General features: G+C 38.0%; 2 protein-coding genes across 3 annotated transcripts in view; one reads left to right on the top strand and one right to left on the bottom strand.

Moving 5' to 3' along the window:
- Btf3l4 (basic transcription factor 3 like 4) overlaps positions 1-14,516 on the bottom strand; it is a 27,346-nt gene extending 12,830 nt beyond the window's left edge. Inside the window, exons 1-3 of one of the 2 annotated variants that reach the window (XM_010610314.3) lie at positions 14,367-14,448; positions 11,059-11,125; positions 6,633-6,746 (exon numbers count right to left, since the gene is read on the bottom strand). In XM_010610314.3, coding sequence (XP_010608616.1) covers positions 6,633-6,746; positions 11,059-11,112 — 168 coding nt within the window. In that variant the 5' untranslated portion in view covers positions 11,113-11,125; positions 14,367-14,448. Of the gene's footprint in view, positions 1-6,632; positions 6,747-11,058; positions 11,126-14,366 lie in introns of both variants that reach the window. The other variant, XM_010610315.3, reaches the window with a different exon arrangement.
- A 662-nt stretch (positions 14,517-15,178) lies between these two features.
- Positions 15,179-20,431, top strand: part of Txndc12 (thioredoxin domain containing 12) — a 27,209-nt gene continuing 21,956 nt past the window's right edge. Inside the window, exon 1 of the mRNA XM_010610313.3 lies at positions 15,179-15,800. Coding sequence (XP_010608615.1) covers positions 15,713-15,800 — 88 coding nt within the window. The 5' untranslated portion in view covers positions 15,179-15,712. The remainder of the gene's footprint in view (positions 15,801-20,431) is intronic.

Genomic DNA, 20,431 nt, shown 5'->3' with positions numbered 1-20,431 from the left:
AACCAACAACAACAAAAACAGGAGTGGGCAGGGGATTTAGCTCAAGTGGTTCTGCCACCTGCCTCATAAGCGCAAGGTCCTGAGTTTGATCCCTGGTACCCCCCCCAAAAAAAAAACAAACCGAAAAAACAGGAGAAATACTTGAACCATAGATTCAAGCAAAGGTTTCCTTAGGGTAGGACTCTACTAGCACAGGAAATTATAGCAGGAATCAACAAATGGGATTCCATCTAAGTAAAAAGTTTCTGCATAGTAAGGGAAACTAAAGAGTGAAGCACCTACAGAATGAGAGAAAATCACTGGCAGCTACTTAGAATATAGAAACAACTAAAAAAATACCAAAATAATCAAATAGCCCAATCAACAAATTGGCAAATGAATTGAACAGACACTTCTCAAAAAGTAGTAAAATGGCCAATAAAGTATATGAAAATTGTGCATCTTTTTTGCTATTAGGGAAATGCAAATCACAACTATACTCGGTTTCCATATCACTCCAGTCAGAATGGTAACATGAAGAATATAAAAAGAAATACATGCTGGTGAGCAAGTGGAAAAGAACCCTTTTATACTGTTGGTAAAAATGTTAGTAAGTACAGCCACTATGGAAATCAGTATGGAGTCACCTCAAAAAAGTAAAAATAGAGCTACCATTTAATCCAGCTATACTATACTATTTCTTGGAATATATCCTAAGGAATTAAAGTCAGAATACTATAGGAATAACTGCATACCCATGTTTACTGCAGCACAGTCCACAATAGCCAAGATATGGCACCAGCCTAGGTACTCATCAACAGATGAACAGATAAAGAAAGTGTAGTATTGGGCCAGGGAGTTAGGTCAGTGGCATCAAGCCTGCCTCGCAGGTGCAAGGTTCTGAGTTCAATCCCCGGTACACCACCAAAAAAAAAAAAAGAGAGAGAGAAAATGTAGTATATGTTCACAACGCAGTATTACTCAGCAATAAAGAACAAAATTTTGTCATTTACAGGAAAATGGATGATCATCACGTTGAATGAAATAAGTCAGACTGAGACATATTTTATGTTCTCCCTATATGTGTGGTGTGTGTGGGATGACATGAAAGTAGACGGGAGACTATTATTAGACAAGAGGAAGGGAATAAGAGGGAGTAACAAGGGAGAGAAATACTGGGGATTGATATAATCAAAATATATGCACTGAAACCCAATATTTTGTAAAATAGGTAGTATTAATAAAAGGAAAAAGAAAAACCTTGATCTGTAAAGACTAATGAGATAGTAATAAAAAATGTATTATAGTAGAGCAACTTAAGCTAAAGGCAGTAGAAGTATAGAAGAAAAGTTGATTAGCTATGCCTAGAAAGATTGAGGAACATTTAAAAGGGCAGAATTATATCCTAATTAATACGGAAGCCATCCTCTAAATATAATAAAACTATAAAATGAACTGAACAATAAAGCATGTGAATCAGAGAGTGCTTTTAGGGACTATTTCTTTCCAAATAAGTCTGATAAATTCCTGAGAAATGGAACAGATCCTAATGTTGATTCATGTTATCAGAGGAAAAAAGGTAATAGCATGGTCACTATATATTCAACTATATTGCTAAATAAGAACCACATTCAAGTAGTTTCACATGTCAAAGAATGTAACATTTTCAGAAATTTGCTTGTGGATTATACTGTGCAAGTTTACCTAAGAATTCCTTCCTAGAACCTGGTTGTTAATTTTGTCTCTGAACAATCTGTGACACTACTAAGCCCCTTACTTTTTGACAGCTTTGGATTTGTTTTTGGTAACATATAAATCTATATACAACTATAACTTACTACACCAAATCAATAAATTAATGAACACATAAAAGACCAGAACTGCTTTGTTTTAGTACCAGGGATCAAACTTGAGACCTTACGCTTGTGAGGTGGGCAGCAGAATCTCTAAACTAAATCCCTGGCCCCAGAACTGCTAGTTTTAATCCAAACAACCTTTCAGTTTTAAAAGTTTCTGAAAAGAGGGCCCAGGATTTAGCTCAGTGGTGCCACTGCCTGCCTTGCAAGTGCAAGGACCCAAGTTCGATCCCTGGTACCAAAAAAACAAAACAAAACAAAACAAAAAAATTTTCTGAAAAGAACAAAAATTAAACTCTGGTAAAAAAATAAAAGTATGTATTACTAATGCTGACAGCCTGAAAAGATTTAAAACTTTATTTGGCAAAGGTGCATTTTGGTGAATTTTGGAACTCACAACTCATTATTTCCCTGTTTGCCACACCCCAACTGAGTTTCTTTTACTCATTTGATTCTTTAAAGGTCTAGGAACAGAAAACACTGTAATAAAATTATTTTCTTTCAACAGTGGCAAGGGGCTGGGGATGTAGCAAAGTGGTTCCACCACCTGCCTTGCAAGCGCAAGGACCCGAGTTCAATCCCCGGTACCAAAACAACCAACTAACCAAACAAACAAAAAACAGTAGCAACAGTTTCTAAATTTTTAATCTGATTTTCTTGGGGGTGGGGTGGGGGTGGTATGAAATACCGAAGCACTCTACCACTGAGCTACATCCCAGCTTTTTTTTTTTAATTTCAAGATTAAATTGTCCAGGTTGGCCTTGAACTTGTGATCCTCTTACCTCAGCCTCCCAAGTAGAAGGGACTATTGACATGAGCTACTACAACCAGTTTATCTGCTTTTCTTAAACTAGCAAAATCCAAAAAAGATAGTATCTTCCTGAGTTCAGTACTTTGTAACAAGTTTAAAATATCCTATAAGAACCAAGATATATTGTGTAAAGGTACAAGATCCCAATGATGAATGTAACTGTACTGTATACCTAAAAAGTACCAATAAACTTAATGAAAAAATAAAATAAAGTATCAAGATAACAAATTTGTAATGAATAAGATTCTATTCTAAGTCATATACTATATGTATTTTTCATATCTTAGCATTTCTGAAAATTATATACATGTTTTCATGTATATATTTAATGTAGTATCTTTCTTCCTCACAAGAAGCTGTTTTTAATTCAAGTGTTTGAGCAAGGCAGGTTATATATAGTATATTGGATGTTCTTAAAATATTTTTGATCCACAAAAGATTATACAAAGCACAATTATTATGGTTATCAAAAAAATCAACTTTAGAAGGAAGAAGAAGGAAAAGTAAAACTGTCCATCTTAGGTTCAAATATTCTGAAACTTTACAGTTGCTACCCTGTTTTTTTGTTTTTGTTTTTTGTTGTTTTTTTTGGTACTGGGGATCTAACTCAGGACCTTTTACCTGGCAGCGGCACCACTGAACTTAATCAGTAAGGGTTAGAAAACAATGCACAAGGGGTGGAGTCAGGGTGTCTAGTAAGCAGCAAAAATGTGCAATTCCTTTTATATGCTGTACCACTAATACTGTATAATGCTTTAAAGGATATGACTCCTCAAAAAGTTAAAACTGCGTGAAAATTCAAACCAAAAAGAATTAACAATGCGGTTTAGTGTTATAATAAAAGTAAATACAAGCCAGGCATGATGATGTATGCCATTTCAGCCCTTGGGAGGCTGAGGCAGGAAGACTGATGTGAGTTCAAGTGCCTAGGCTACACAGTGAAATCCGGTTTAAAAAACAAACAAAATCAAAAACAAAAATAATTAAAAAATAAAAAATAAAATAAAATGAAATAAAGTAAATACGGAGCTCAGCAGTAGAACACCTGCCTAGCATATATGAGGCCATAGGTTTGTACCTCAACACTGGTGGAAAAAAGAAAAAAGAAAAAAAAAAAAAAAGAAACACAGAAGAGGCACCTAAACCTTCTTTAAACAAATGTTCTATGGGTGCTACCAAAAAGGCCTCTGGGAGGAAATAACAGTACATACTGATTCTTTCTTTCATTCATTCATTCATTTATGGTACCGGGGATTGAACTCGGGTCCTTGTGCTTACAAGGCAGGCACTGGAACAACTGAGCTAAATCCCCAGCCCCATAAATAATGAATTCTATGTGGTAAGTGCTTAATAATACAGGATATAAGGCAGGAACACCTCTTACCATCCTTTTTTTGATGAAGTATGAGGGAGATAGGAGGAGAGCAAAAGGCCAAGAATAAGTACAAGAATGTATAACTGAAAATACCAAAAGCAGGATAAATTAATGAAATTTACAACTGTGGTTTTGACATACTTTACTTCAAACCTGGAATTGCAATATTTATTGGCTATATGATTTTACTTTGGTACCTAACTTCAGCCTTGGCTCTTACCTACAACCAACTCAAAGAGATATTGTGTGATTGAAATGAGGTAATACATATTTCTATGTCTAGCTGTCTAGTTTCTCGAATAGAGTATAAGCTACAAAGGACAGAGATCATGAATAATATTTTATTTACCACTATCTAGTAAGTACTTGGGAAAATGGTTGGCACAGTAGACATTCAAGAAGTGTTGACTATCACTAAGTGTTATATTATGAAAATTCAAAATACAACAATACCTTGACCTTGCACAACATTACAAGTTTCGTAGTATTATAAAGAAAGCAAAGATTACAATGAGGGCTGGGGATTTAGCTCAGTGTTCTGTGCTTGACTAGCCTGTACAAGATCCTGGATTCAATTCCCATCACCAAGGGGAGAAGAAAAAGATTACTGCTTATTTCATTATAAAACATTTGTAAAATTAATGCTTCTCCACCATTAAAAACTTTAATTATAATAATACAGCCTTCCAAATTTGGCCAAAAACAAACATTCAGAAAAATATGCCCTTGAAAATAGTACAGTTAAATCTATAAAGCAAGGAAGAAATACATATACTTTTCCTCTCTCCAAAGAAGTGTTTTTCAACCAAGGTTGATTTCTGTCTCCAATGGACCATTTGAAAATTTTTGGAGAACATATGGGATTGAATATTGTGGGTAGAGAGCAGGGATGCTGCTGAACATCCTATAAGATACAGGGCAGCCACCACAACAAAGAATTATCTGCATCAAAGTGTCAACAATGCTGAGGTTGAGGAGGTAGAGGCATTAAAAAACTAGAAAGGTGGACAAAAATATTAAACTGCACATTAAACATTTACAATTAGGTTAGATTTAACATTATCTAAGTTCCTGCCTACTGTTGTAACTTACTTCTTTTTAATCAAGTTTTAGTTGGCCATCCATCTATCCATCTATCTATCTGTCTTTGGTGCTGCTGCAGATTGAACCCAGAGCCTCACCATTAGCCAAGCCCTCTAACACTGAGTTACACTCCCAGCCCAAATTCTAGATTTTTAAGTTTAAAAAAACCTAGATTTTTTTTGTTTTGTTTTTATTTTTTTTCTAAAATATATCCCAGATGGAGAATGATTTCTCTGAAATTTTTAGGTCAATGAAAATACATAAAAACTTTCACCAGCTGAGAAAAAAATAAGGTATATAAAATATTTAACTTCAGGATTTGTGAATAAATTCTAATCTTTGTAAAAATGCAGTCACATCAAGTTGAAAAGAAATAAGATGCATATGGCTTGTACTTTGTACTGTTTTACTAGTATACTGGTTTTAAAAATACAAATCAAATTTAAATTATATTAATTTTATTTACTCATACATGTATGATGGAGCCCTTTGCCATCTAACTTCCTTTTCTTTGATACTTTGTTATGTTTTGTTTTTCCAGAACCAACTCAGGACACCTTAATGCTTGCCACGCAGATGCAGTTATTTCTTTATTAGTGATTCCCTATTATTATTATTATTTCTGATTCATGGTGTATAGCAATACACATTAATAAACTATTAAAAATTGTGAGGTGGTACCCATAGAATAATGACATAATTAAATCATCTAACCTATGGCAGTGAAAATGTGAACACCAGTTACTATAAGAAATGGAATCACTGGGCAGAGGTATATGAAAACAGATAAGTAGTTGTTATACTTTTATCTTTTAGAGTAATGTTCATCTTTGATCTCACATTAGAAAAACATAACATCGAAATGCAATGAAGTAGGGCCAAAGATGTAACTCTGTGGTGCTGTGCCTGCCTGGCAAGCCCAAGGTGCTAAGTTCACAATACCAGAAGGAAAAAAAAAAAGCAATAAAGTAGCCAGGCATGGTGTGTGCCTATAATCCCGACACTCGGGAGGCTGAGGCAGGCGGATCACTTCAAGGCCAGCCTGGGCTACATGGTTTATTCAAGGACGTCCAACTACCTAGCAAGATCTTATCTCGGGGAAAAAAAAAATGCAATGAACTGATTTTAAAATTCAATTTAACTTTTGAGAGACTCCTAATAAATACAATCCAGTATATTGCTTGAGGCTTTTGGATGAGGTAGTAAGAGGTTTTGTATAGTAATGTAAAAAAATTCTACTATATTTGAAGAAATCCTACTGTTAATTTTTATCAGAAAAATTAAAATTCAAGAACATTTCCATATTTGTCATATATGCAAATACTCTGCGTCTGAAAATCCTTAACTGTCCACTAAAGTCATTCAATTTCAACCAAAAAGCAAATTCAATAGCTACAAGTCCCTCAAAGACATCTGAATGGCAATACTGAAGATTCTTCTATGATCATATTTTACATTTGAAAAACTAGACAATTATTTGTGTATGTCCTATTTGCCCATGTAATTTAAGTTTTCAAAGTGATCATACCTCTTCAATACCAGCTATATTATTCACCGCCAGTTTTTTCAGAGAACTCTGAAGCTTTTTGTCATCAGCTGTAGCTGTTCTATGTACCACCTTCTTCTTTCTGCGAGCTGTACCCTGAAAAAATGATCAGAAATGTTAGCTTACCTTGCAACCAACAACAGCAACCACATTTTCCTGTCACAATAATCTATCATAAAAAAACTAAATAGTAATGATTTAATAAGACTATTCAGAATTACAATTGTTAGCCTAACCCAGATTTTTGAAGCCCAGTTTTAGATATTCTCTATCCACTTATTTTTTATGTTTGCAATATATAACAATTACAAGGAGTTGGTACATGTACATAACACATCTTAATTCTTTTTTTTTTTTTTTTTTTTTACTCCCCTCTCCCATCTCTTGGTCTGCTTCCCTTTTGCAAAAGATCTCCCTTTTGCTGTTTATTTATAATCTTGGCCTGAGTATCTGATTTATTTCATTTAACATTATGGTCTCAAGGTGCATCTATTTTCCTATGAATGACACATTTATCATTCTTTATGGCATTGTAGTACTCTATTGTGTATAAATACCACATTTTCTTTTTCCATTCATGTGTGGATGGACACAGGTTGTTCTCAAGATTCAGCTATTATAAACTGCACTGCTATAAATATGGGTATACACGTATCACTGCAATATGATATCTTTAACTGTTTCAGGAAGATACCTAGAGGGGGAACAGACAATTCTTATTCTTATCCAAAACCTAACCTGAAACACATTGTGTTTTAAAATACAACTTTAAGACACCTTAGGGTATTTATGCAACAATTTTTAAACATTTTACAGAATTCAGCCTTTACCACAATTAAGGTCTACTATGACAGTGTTCTAGAGTCTAAGAATCTAGGAACGAAAAAGATCAAGTTCTTACATTACAGTAAGAGTGAAGTCAATACATAAACAAATTAGGTCATTTCAAACAGGATAAAGGCTACTATGAAAAACAAAACAAAATGAAAACAGGAACACAATAATTAAGAGTGGATGGGTGCAAAGCAATACTTTATTAGAATGATCAGGAAAGGCCCCCCCTGAAGAGGTAACGTGTTGAGACCAACATCTAGGGGAAAAGAGATCCAAGCAAAATGAAACAAGATTGAATTTGTCCTTTTAGAGAGAAAAAGCAGGCCAATATGGCTAGAGCAGAATGTATAATGGGGAAGGAGGAGGAAAAGTACAATCAGAAAGATAGATAAGGGCCAGATCACGTAGCCTAACATTTCATGGACAGGAGGTAGATTTTATTCTAATTGTAACAGAAAGCCTCTCAACAGTTTTAAATATGGAGATGACTTAATCTATTTACTTATGACTAATGTAGCTGTGTGGAAAACAGACTATGAGAACAATCAGGAGGCTACTATAGCAATCCTGGTGAGAGAAGAGGGTAGTGGCAGAGAAGATGCTGAGGGGTAGTAAGTCTATCACAAGACAACATGATTTCTGATGGATTAGACATAGGATATGAGGAAAAGAAGAATCTAGAATGGTGCTTAGGATTCTGGCCTGAGCAAAAGATTGAAAATTACACTACTGAAATAACACAAGGTTACTTCTATATTGATACTTTAAACCTTAAATACATTTTTTTCATGGAAAACTATTTAAAATAATAGGTTAAATTATTGGGCTAAAAAAAAAAAAATATATATATATATATATATATTATATAACCTAAAGCAGAACTCAAACACAACCAAAAGCAATCTAATTTTTTTTTTTTTTTTGGTAATGGGGATTGACCTTGGGACCTTGCACTTGCCAGGCAGGTGGCAGCACCAATGAACTAAATCCCTGGCAAAAAGCAATCTAAGTTTTGAGGGTTAAAACTCCTGAAACTAGCTGGGCACACGTGGTGGCACATGCCTGTAATTCCAGCATTCAGGCAGTGAGGCAGGAGAACTGCTGAGTTCAAAGCCAGCATGAGCTACATAGTGAGTTCAAGGCCAGTGTAAGCTACATAATGAGATCCTGTCTCAAAAAAACCAAAAAATAAAAATAAAAATCTTCCTAAAACCATGAGTAAAAAAGGAACGGAGGTGGGGGGAAGGGGGGCTGGGGACTTAGCTCAGTGGTTCCAGCACCTGCCTTACAAGTGCAAGGACCTGAGTTCAATCCCCAATACCAAAAAAAAAATAAAAAAAGGAATTGGGCTTTAGTCAGCAAGTCCAATGCAAGAGCTCCAGCAGTAGATTGTAAAGACATGAACTGCTGGAGGGATCATTATCTACATAAATGGTCGTGTATTTGTGAAGCATTCCTGACTCTCATAGATCAGTTCCTTGCTGCCTACTCAAGTCAAATGATCCTCAGGTACCTCAAATGTAACATATCAGTCCACCAAATCTTTTTCCTTAAGTTGTGTATCTTGTACACATATAAACCCCATAAACCTAGTTTCTAAAACCAGAAGTCTGGGAATTACCTCACACTACTCTCTGCCCTTCATATCCCCCATATTGCACAAGTCATTAAGCCATGTCAATTCCAACCTCTAGATTTGTGTCTCATAATGTATAGCAACAGCTTCTCAATTGTCTCTATGGTAAACTTTCATTTCATTCTGTTTTCCTCACTGCCAGCAGTTACTGTTCTAAAATGGCTGTCATTTACTGCTTAAAATTCTTCAATAGTTGCTCACTGCCTACAAGATAAAATCACAAGCTCCTTAGTATGGCATATAAAATGATGATGGAACCTCCAAACTAACTGGTCATTTGATTTCCTCCTATTCTCTGTACATTATAGACTCTACACTCTAGCTCTACTAAAGTAAGCCATTCCATTGAGCATCACGTTATTTTACAACCCTATGTTCTTTACATGTGTGGGAAATAACAATCTTCTTTTTATCCTTTCTCCCATAAAGTCTTTCATCTGTCTAATAATAAAGTCATTAATCCTTTAAATCCCAGCTTTTGCCCCCTAGGCAAAAGCACCTTGCGTACTTCATTATATACTCATTATTCTTTATTATAATTATGAGCATGTCTCTCTTCCAAACTCAGCTGTGTCCAAAGCATATCTTGTTTATCTACTATGTGCTGGGCACATGGTTAAGTGCACAGTAAACAGGAAATAAATGAGCAAATGATCAACCATTGGTTTAGAATATACAGTAGTGATGCACTGCATCAAGTCTTTCCAGGTGTAGTGTTCTTGAATATCTCTGGTTTTTGTATTGGTATATTACATCACACTTAGGAGGATACAATGTGACTATTGTGGTTACATGAATGTATTAATATTATGCCAGACTCACACAACTGTATCACTATGAAAGAAGAAAGTACTTGCCTCTTCTTCCTTTCCCCTCTCCTGTCTCCATCCTCAGAGGCTGTGGTCATCACCAATGTAAATGATACAGGGGGCCCTGCACTATCTACTTACTACCTTTTTTGTAGGTCTGATAAATACTGTTCTCCTTTTTACTCCCTCCGCCCCAGTACCAGGGATTGCACTCAGGACCTTGTGTTTGCAAGGCAGGCATGGTGTCACTGAGCTAAATCCCTGGCCCCCTTTTACTTTAAAAAAAAAAAAAAAATTTTTTTTTCCCAGTTTTTTTGAGACAAGGCCTCATGCTATAAAAACCAGGCTGGCCTAAAACCAATAGTGATTCTCTGGCCTCCTGAGTGATGGGATTTACAGGCATGTACCACCACATCCAGCTCCCTTTTACTTTTGCAAACACTGTATTGGGCAAAGATAAGAAAGGGTAAAATATTCTCCTCGAGGGTGGAGCCATAGCTGAAGAGAAATAAAAAGATTTTTGGAGCTCAGAACAAGCAGTTCCTTAGGCCTTAAAGTACATGGAATAAGAAAATTCATGTTCATTTTCACCAACATAGAACATAGGTATGAATTTGGGGGGCAAATTTGGCAGTCAAAAAAATACTACATAATCCTCTAGAGCATCCCCAGCTAAACCTCTTGCGAACCTAACTCTACCAGTAGGTTCATTCAGTCAAGGTGAGGAATCCCTAACAACTGGCATACCCTGCAGGTGAGTCTAACATGTCATTTACTTAATTGAGCATCTACATTGTGCCAGATACCATGTTAGGTGTCTTGTGTTATTCTAAGCATCTTTGGGGATAATTTCTATTTTTCAGATGAAAAAACTGGACGCGTAACAAGATTAGGTAACTTTATGTTTTATGTTACATAACTAGCAGTTAGAATTCAAACAAAGGTGGCTATTTCTATTGCGCACCATCAGAAGAAAAGTCTGTTTCAGATTTAGACAAATTATTTTCAAATTGGAATGTGGTTTGATATTATTGAAAGGATTTTAAATTTTCAATGACCACAAATCCAAAATAATACTATTATCTGGTAATCATACATTCTCCTGTCAGTTTTCTTATGCCACACTCACCTTGCCCCCTATCCGGACCTGAGCCTGAAGTTTGGCTAACTTTTCTTGATTCATGCTGTTGGTAAATCTAGGGGGGGAAAAATAGATTTGTTAAAGTCACTCTTTTACCAAAAATCTTAAAAAACTGTTTATGCAAACAGTACCTTTTGGTTCGCTGAGCTTTCAGTATGCAATAACATCATGATCATAATACTATCTATATTCTTAATATTAATAATTTGCTTCATAAATCAGATATTTTAAAAATCAAAATTAAAATAATATCCCAAGGTAATAAAATACACAACAAAAAAAGAATGGGATTCTAAGTCACTTATTGAAGATTCCTCCTTAAAAACATGATTCAATTCCTTGGCATTCAGTAAAACCTAACAATTATGAAATTTCCATAGGCAAGCCAGTTTTCTCCTCAAAAATTTTACAGCAGAGAACTGTTACCAAATGTTATTAAGAAAACCTTCAAGTAGATCATCTCCTAAATCGCATCCTGCATTTCTTATAAACCACACAGATGACAAAAGGAAAATGAGGTGGAAAAAAAATTCAACAATAAACTGTCTAGCTGTCAAGATAGGAGAATAGTCACGTCCTCTATTCAAGGTCAGATGAGGTGTTAATAATGGGGAAACAGAACAAGATTTCCAGACACTCAGTGCTTCTGCAGCACTCCAACATTCATTCAATACCTTGCACTGACACAGTATGTCACACTTATCAAGATATTCTTGCATAAAGGGTAAAATGCTCCACTGCACAATTTGACAAAAATGTTATCTCAACTACATTAATTACTAAATTGAAGGGATGTTTCAAAATAAGGTTTTTACAGCTCTTGAATATTCTAAGAACATTACAAAACCATAAGTTCTAGTCTGGTTAATGATAGTTCTACTAAAGAAAACATTCTTAAATTTATAATGAATCTTAACATTTGACATTATATAAACAAATAAAAGCCAATTTAATCCGTGCATGGTGGCAGATGCCTGTAATTCCACTCACTTAGGAGGCTGAGGCAGAGGACTGCACAAGTTCCAGGCCAGCCTGGACAACTTAAAGAGAGACCTTGTCTGAAAATAAAAAGTTAAAAAAGGGCTGGGGGTGTTGCTCAGTGGTAGTATCCCTGATTCTATTCTCAATAGCATGACCAACAACAAAAAAGAAGCCAATTTAAAGGTCTATTAAAAATCTTGTTTGATTTGTTCTGTGGCTCAATAGATAAATTCTGCGATGTGAGAGAGGGAATAAGGAGAAAGGCCATTAAACGTTTTGGCCAATTCTCTTAACTCTGCGTTTCAGATAAAAAACAAATAATGCTTTCAATTGAGAGATGAAAGAAAGAAAAATCAAAGATTATATAATTACTAAACATTCTTTACTGATACTGAATTTTATAAAACCTGTATATATCTCTGCTTTAAGGCTAAAGTCCAGTTCCCAAGTAACAATTAGAATCTGATTTCTCTTTGTTCAGCATTGTACATCAATGCTCAAGCAGCTGGAAACATTTTTATCAGAATTCTGTATACAGTGCAAAACAAGTGTTAGGTGTGTGCCAATCTGAGCTCTGCCACAGACTTAAATCTGATTGTGTAAGTCCCAATCTTTTTATTCAAATATCCACAGAAAAGGATCAATATTCACTTTTCTCAAAAGAATGTGTCCACAAAGGTGTAAACAACTAACAAAGAGCTTAAGGAATTTCTCACAAAAAGAACACTAAGTGAAAATACTAGAAATAAACACAGGGATAAACCCTTTGGGATTCTTCTTCATTTTGAAGTAATAATCCCCAAAAGATGAGACAGAGGTTAGGAAGACAAGATATAAATCCTGACTTGTTTGAAACAAAATCAAGAACAAAAATACTTCTTTAAATCAACGTGTAGATGAAAGAACAGATTCCAAGTGTTAGAATAACAGAACTGAACAATCTTCCTAAGGAGTATCTCAGAGAAAAGATATTCTAGGGAGGCTAGAAGCTCACAGCAGTAGGGAGAGACGTGTGGTCCTTTGTCTATTAGCAAGTTGGTGTGTGTAGAATTCAAGTAGGAAAGAGGACTGGATTCAGTCTGAGAGAAGAAATGTCAAGCTCAGAATCTTGGAGTAGAACTCAAAGATCACCTGGTTTAATTCCCTATTTGTCAATCTTTATTGTACTTGTCATTCCTGTCATATGTGAGGTCATCATAAATACCTGCTAGCAGCAGCAGGACATCAATAAAAGTTCATCTCCTTCCCAATGTGACAGAAAACAAGGTTCCTTTCTATGACGAAAAGGAATAATAATGTCCTACAGTCACATGATTAATGAATGCTTCCTTGGGAATCCAAGGATCTGTCAGCATTTCCCATGGACTCAAGAAAGAGCCTATTAATGAGGTTAATACAAATTGAGTGCCCAAGTTCCAAGTGCTGCGGTAGGCTCTTTCACCTACATCATATTTTACAGAGATAAAAATACTTTTAACTGTTAGTTGTGACTTTTTCTGAGGTTTCGCTAAAGTAAGTACAGGTGAAATCAGGAAGACCAAGGCTACCATTTAAGATTTCGCAAAGTTATTTTACTAATTTGAATTTGTGATCCTCTTGGCATTAGAAAAGATGTAGCACTACATACTTCCTGAGGTTAGTCTGTGTTAAGTGTTACATTGGCAGCACAGGGTTCGGTTCTTAGAAGATACTCGATAAGTGATAACCAACGAGGGTACGGCTAAAATACTGCGTAAAAACCTGAGAACGGAAGTTGAAACCACCATTCACAAGCGGTGTAATAATGTGGCTGTCCAGCAATCACCAGGCAGTATCTCAAAAGGTAACCACTTTGTAAACAAAACTGCCATTACAAGGTGAAGAGCGCTGCAACCGAGTTCAGTCCCAAGAGCTTGGGGTCGGGAGTGCTAACCTCAGTTTTCCCATCTGTAGCTTGGGCGCATTAACGAGATGACAACATAGATAAGCTGTACAAAGCGCAAAGCTCGTAACACTGTTGCTGTGAATAATGAGGCGTAACGGGAAGGGAGAGGGGGATCTGCCCGCCTTCTGGGATGGCGGCTCCGGACGGCCACAGCACCGGCCCGACCGCCTCTACAAGGGGCGGTGATGCTTGGGGACCTTCCCTCAGGTGCCGACCCCCAGCTGCGCCGCAGGTGAGCGACAGGCCGAGCCAGTCGCCTCCGCCCCCACTCGCCGAGCTACGGCGGAAGTGCCAGCCTGAGAGGTTGGCGGGTGTCGGAGGAAGAGGGCGGGGGAAACACCGTGCGCAGCGGCCTAGGGCCGTGGAGTGGCGGGACCGCCGGGGGGCTCACCTGAAGCAGGGAGGGTTCTCCAACAGCAGCACGCGGTAAGAGCAAGATGGCTGCCTCGGCCGAGACAGAGAAAGACGGCGGAGGCTGCGGCTGCGGTGGCAGCGGGCGCGAGACCCACGTGACTCGGCCAGTCCCGCCCCCTCGCAGTGGCCAATCCCGCGAGCGCACAGCCCAACTACAAAGCCCAGCCTGCTCCGCGCATCCCAGTATTTTTATTGGCGGTAGGGGCTGGCTGACTAACTGAGTCCGGGGGCTTGCAGTTCCCCAAAGCGTTCCATTGTGCCTGTTGTTAGAATTTGTCCGTATCCAAATGCATTGAAAGGAAGGCGTGTGATTTTGTTTGGGTATGTGCTTTTTTTATTTTTTTTTTTTTTAAGGATGTCTTTCACTGTGCTTTAAGTACGAACTGTTGGATTCCAAACTAGCAGCAGGAAGAAAGACGGGAAATTTTGATCTGTTTGCTGTGTAGCAAAGCCGGACAAAGTAGGAGGAAATACACACACACACACAAGAAAAAAGAAAAGAAAGAATCCACCACCCACAAAACAATAAACATTTAACCGGAAGAACTTTTACACTTTAAATGCCTAAAGTGACTTATACCCTGATTCCCTTGTTCCTAGTGAATATTCCAAAAAGAGGCCCCAAGTCTGACTATTGCAGCTTGCATCACCATTGCATCATCCCGGAGTGGAAGACTAGCGGCAGCAAAGAATGGTAAGGTCCGGCGATTCTCCATCCATCCACAAAGTGTATGTGTGCAAGGCACAAGATCCTGCACGGCAGAATCAGGTTTCGAAGAGACCTGAGCAGGCACCTAACAATGAAATCTGGTTGTCCAGTCGTTTTTCATTCGAGGAGGAAGAAAGGGTATTCAAGGCCAGTGGGCGAGCATCCCAGTCTTGGAAGAAGCTGACCTCACCGATCAATAACCTGCGTTTTGAATATTAAATTCAGCGGTCCTCAGGAAGAGGTGCTAGACTAACGGATGCAATCTGCAGTTGTTCTGGAGAACCTCTCCCTGTCCCCACTACCTCCGCCCACCTTTTTCCTTTCTGCCTCCGGACCTAGAACCCAGGATAGGGGAAAAGCAACCCGTACTCGGAAACAACCACATGACCCTTCTACGTGATCTGCACCTTTAAACTCACTTCATCTCTAACCGGACCCCGGAGGCACCACCCACATCCGTCTAACATCACTTCCTTCAGAGTTTGGGGGAAAAAAAAAACTAGGAACGCGAGGAATTGGGCTGAGCCTCGCTTAGCGAGCGAGCGGACCTTCTGCCGAGACTCCAGACCTGTGCCAGTTCAGTCGGGTGGCCCCGCGCGCCAACCACCGTGGAGATGTGGCCTCGTCTTGGGGCCACCTGTTTGCTGGGCTTCAGTTTCCTGCTTCTCGTCACCACTGATGGACACATTGGGCTTGGAAAGGGTCAGACCCCGTTCTTATCTTAATCTTTTACTGATCCTGGCCCCAACCGAGTATAACCCCCTTCTTGTACTAACACAGCCCCCCCCATCTATCCCTTAGATCACACCAGATTCTTTATCTTCCCCAACCGCTTCTGGGGTGTTTGAGAATTTATTGGGGTAAGAAGTAGTGGGTCTGGGGAAGATCAATATAGGGAAGTTATACTTAGGACCTCTTAATTAATTCTCGGGTTGGGGAAGAAATGGCCCTTAAAATTAGGAAAAGATTGTTAGTGCTATGCTTCTGGAAGGTCCTCAGGAACGGTCACCTTCCCTCCAGGGAGAATTAGGTTCGTGGAGGACCTGGGACTCCTGAGCTGGATCTCAAGATTGTCGCTCTTCCTGAAGAGCTAGGTTACTGCCTCCTCCTTGCCCTGGGGAGACAGCGTCTGCGTCCCAAGGTGCACAAGAAAGGGCCATTTGAAGGATAGAAGATCTGTTGTTAGGGGTTTCACTAACTGTCATCTTGATGTATGTAGTTCAGCCACTGAGTCTGAAGAAACTGATTTTTTTTTTGAGGGGATATCAGTGGTTATTAGTGTCGGTTCGGAGATGTGACCCCTACTCCATCCCACCATCTACAGTATATCTTCATTCTGAGCTTGAACACCTTTCTCCTCAAGAACTCTTAGTTGAGAATTGGATGGAAATCTGTGAACTCAGGGTTTAAACTTTTCTAAGTGGGTGAGTTGTAGATAAATCCCAAACCCTCCTTCATTTTCTTGTAGTAACCTTACTGTGTGAGATGACTCTGCTGCAATTTATTACTTTTTTGCTGCAATTTTGATGTTTTAAATTGTGTTCTCTTATCCTCTGTGTTTTCACATTTATCGGTGTATGGTAATGAGATAATGAGATTGGTTGGACATTCAGTGGGTTGGAGTAATCACACTTTTGGGTAAGTTTTTTTTGGGGGGTGGGGGGAGACAAGGTCTAGCTAGGTAGTTCAGGCCAGCCTGATAATGTATCCCAGTCTGACTTTGAATTCATGCCAAACCTCCTGCCTCAACCTCCTGAGATCTGAGATTACAGGTGTGCACAACCATGTCCAGTATTCACTAAATAATTTTAGATCACTTGTCATATTTCAAGCAGTGTCCTCGGCACTAGAGACATAGCAATGTACACAACAAATTACTCTCACGGTACCCTTATATTCAAGTCTGAATACTGTAGCTCAGGAACAAATTAAGACATTTTTGGATACAGATACAAGACTGATAATGTAGGAAGAGGAATGCTGGGGAGGATGAGGAAACTGGCATAACCACCATTAGGAAAGCCAGGGAACTGTTTTCTGTGGTGATGAGAGGGTTGGCATCTCAGTGACAAAGCTGTACAGTGAATCTCTTAGGTCAGAGTGTGTTAAGTACTACAGCTAATCACACTGTAAAACATTCTACTGTGTACTTAGAATAAAATTATAACTAGGAAAACTGAAGAGTATGGTATATTGGTGCAGGGATGTGGGTTTAGAGATGAGGTTTTGTTTGTTTGTTTGGTACTGGGGATTGAACTCAAGACTTTGCCCTTGCAGGGCAAGCAGTGGAACCACTGAACTAAATCCTGGGCCCTAGAGATGAGTTTTAATGTATGTTGACACTTACTGATTGAGGTATGTTGGGCAAGTGACTTAACTTGTCAAGCCTCAGTTCCTTTGCTGCAAAATGGGCATAATGACTACCTCAAATCAAAAAAGAAAATAATTTAGTGTTTCAATTACAGTAATGTTAGGTGTAGACAGACCGTTACCTTCATGCATTCAGTAGTATTCCTTGTTAGTAAGCTCTGGGTGGTTGTTCTAGTTACTATTGTTGCATAATAAACCACCCCAAAATTTAGTGATGTAAAGATATCATTTTATTGTGGACATGGTTTTGTGAATCAGGAATTTGAATGAGGGGAAGGCTTGTTTCTCTTCTATAATGTATAGGGCCTCTGCTTAGCTGGTTACCTCTCTCCATGTTGTCTTTCTGTGTGGCCTAGTAGCTTCCTTACCGTGTGGCAGCTGGATCCCAAGTGCCATAGGAAAGCAAGGTGGGGAATGTATGGCATTTTTATATCTTCACATGGGATCACTTCCATTGTACACTGTGTGGGCAAGTTCAGAAGGAAGGAGCATTACTTACTTCTAATGGGAGGTGTCTTGAGGTCACGTTTGTAAGAAGAGCCTGTGAGATAAGAGATTCTGTTGCAACCATCTTTGGTAAATATTATCTGCCACAGTGAGCAAGTGTCTTAGTCATGCTAAGGAATATTTTGTTCAAAGAGAAATGAATGGTAAACATGATCATCATGATCCCTGTCCTTTTTCAGACAAATAGCAGGCAGTTTCGTAAAAGCATTATATGTACTTTGAGCAGGAAAATCATAAGTAACTGCAGCAGCACACAGATGGGCTCAGGGCAGGGGAATTGGGTTGTGAGGAAGAATATAAAATGCTTGATAAAAAATAAGTGAAAATGAAAAAATAAATATTATGTGGCAATATTATGCCACATGCTTAAAAAACACTTAGTAAATGTCGCCTGGTATTATTTTCTCCCATGGAAGAATGCTTAATTATTCCTGAAAGGAATTAATGTTTTAGTTTTTTGTTTTATATATCTCTTGCCTATGGATTCTTGGGACATAGGTTATAACCTACGTACCCTACCTCTCCCCAAAAAGTGCTACTTGAGGCAGTCAGTGTTTCCTGAAAATTTTGATAAGTGAAATTTCTTTCCAGATGTTTAAGTCACTCCAACTCTTTCTATAAGATGGCCTGACAATTTGAAAAGAAGGGAAATTGAAGCCTCACCCACCCCTACTGCCATTTTCATTAATCCTAGTTGGGCCATTTAGCCAGCTCTGGCCTCCCTGGTGGCCATTTATTAAATGAGAATTGGAGAAATGCTTCCTAAGGGCCCTTCTGCTCTAACATTCTAGAATTCTGAAATATTATTTGATGTGGGCTAAAAATTGAGAATGGATCACTTGTGGGGAAAAGGGTGGTGACGAGCATTTCCTGGGCACATACCATCTTCCAGAGGCTGATCCTTGCATTTTTCTTCTGTTAACTATTTTAATCCTCATAGTAAACTTGTAAAATGCATAGTACTTTTATTATCATCAATCATCCTCATTTCACAACCTAAAATGAAGCACAGGAATCACACTGCTAGTAAGTGGGCTAAAGGGAGCACAATCCCAGGGCAGTGTCCTTAACTGCTACACCATTCTCAGTGCAGAGGGAGAAATTAGAAAGCTGTTGTTAGGGCAGTTCATTTGCTCTCCTGCCCGACACAGAAGCAGATGACTGTAGACTTTAGTCTTTAGAATAAAACTCAGACACTAACATTTATGAAGTGTTTGCCTTCCACCGGGTGTCCTATTCTCATTCACAGAAATCCTATGAGAGAGTTCGTCCATGTTTTGCATTTATGAAAACATTAAGTGATGGAACCTGGATTCCAACTCAGGCCTGTTTGACTGTGGCCAGATATTTAGCCACTGTTACCCTACCCCTCAGGTACAGTGTTCCCATTTTAGAGTCTTAGTTACCACCTCTGCTGTTTGACCTTTTGTTATTTAAGTTTCATCAGCTGGTAGATGTAGATCACACTTTTTCAATATCTTTATCTTATATTCCTAACAATTTTTAGAGTAGAGAGTTTGGAAATTCTGATGTAAATGCTGTTTTTAAAAATGTTTTAGGGAAAGAACTGCTGAGGTTGGAGACTAGCTTACTTTGCAGATAACTGGCATAAATTAAGTGGCTATACAGGTTACGCTTTAGGAAACTGCGCTGTCTTCAGATGTTTTATGCAGACATGGGTGTGAGCCTGGGTGGTTCTGGAGAGTGGATGATTTTAGTAACAAAGTAAACACTGCATTTATTTAAATTCTTTTTGAAGGGGGTAAAAAGAGGACCCAGGTTTTCCACATCTGAAGTCAGTATTCTCATTCTGTATCTTTATTTGTTTATTTACTTAATCTTTGCTGGAGGAGCCTAAAGTGTAATGAGTAGTTATAACAACAGACTCATATCCAGCCACCTCTGTTAGTCTAGTCCAAGCTCTGCCACTTATAGGCAATGTTAACTTGGAGAAAATTATTTAACTTGTTTCCTTATCAGTCAAAAGGGGATAATTAGAGCTTGTACCTCATAAGGTTATTGTGAGAATTAAATAAGTTAATACATGTAAAAGCATGAAAAAATATCTAAAGCATATTAACTGCCACATAAGGGTTAGTCATTAATGTTGTTATTATAGTATCATCATAACTATAAAACTAAGCATTCAATAAATGATGGCAGTGATTACTATCATGAAAAATTCCAATGTACTTTTCAATTTGGATTCTCAAAGATTTTGTATATATAGTAGACTGTTGTTTTTGTTTGTGGTGCTAGGAATAGAACCTGGGGCACTCTACCATGGAGCAACATCCTTAGCTTTTTTTTTACTTTTTGTTTTGAAACAAAGTCTTATTAAATTGTCCAGACTCGGCTTGAACAATCTAGACTGTTGTCTATTAAATCTCTTGACTTAAACTTTTGGGGTTCTGATTTAGATCAGCTTGGGAAATTTTTTTTTTTTTTTTTTTTTT

Source organism: Fukomys damarensis, unplaced genomic scaffold, assembly GCF_012274545.1.
Source record: "Fukomys damarensis isolate Sample0158 unplaced genomic scaffold, DMR_v1.0_HiC HiC_scaffold_23, whole genome shotgun sequence".
Taxonomy (NCBI): Eukaryota; Metazoa; Chordata; class Mammalia; order Rodentia; family Bathyergidae; genus Fukomys; species Fukomys damarensis.
The sequence above is the reverse complement of the archived record's forward strand: the minus strand, read 5'-3'. Positions and strand labels throughout refer to the sequence as shown.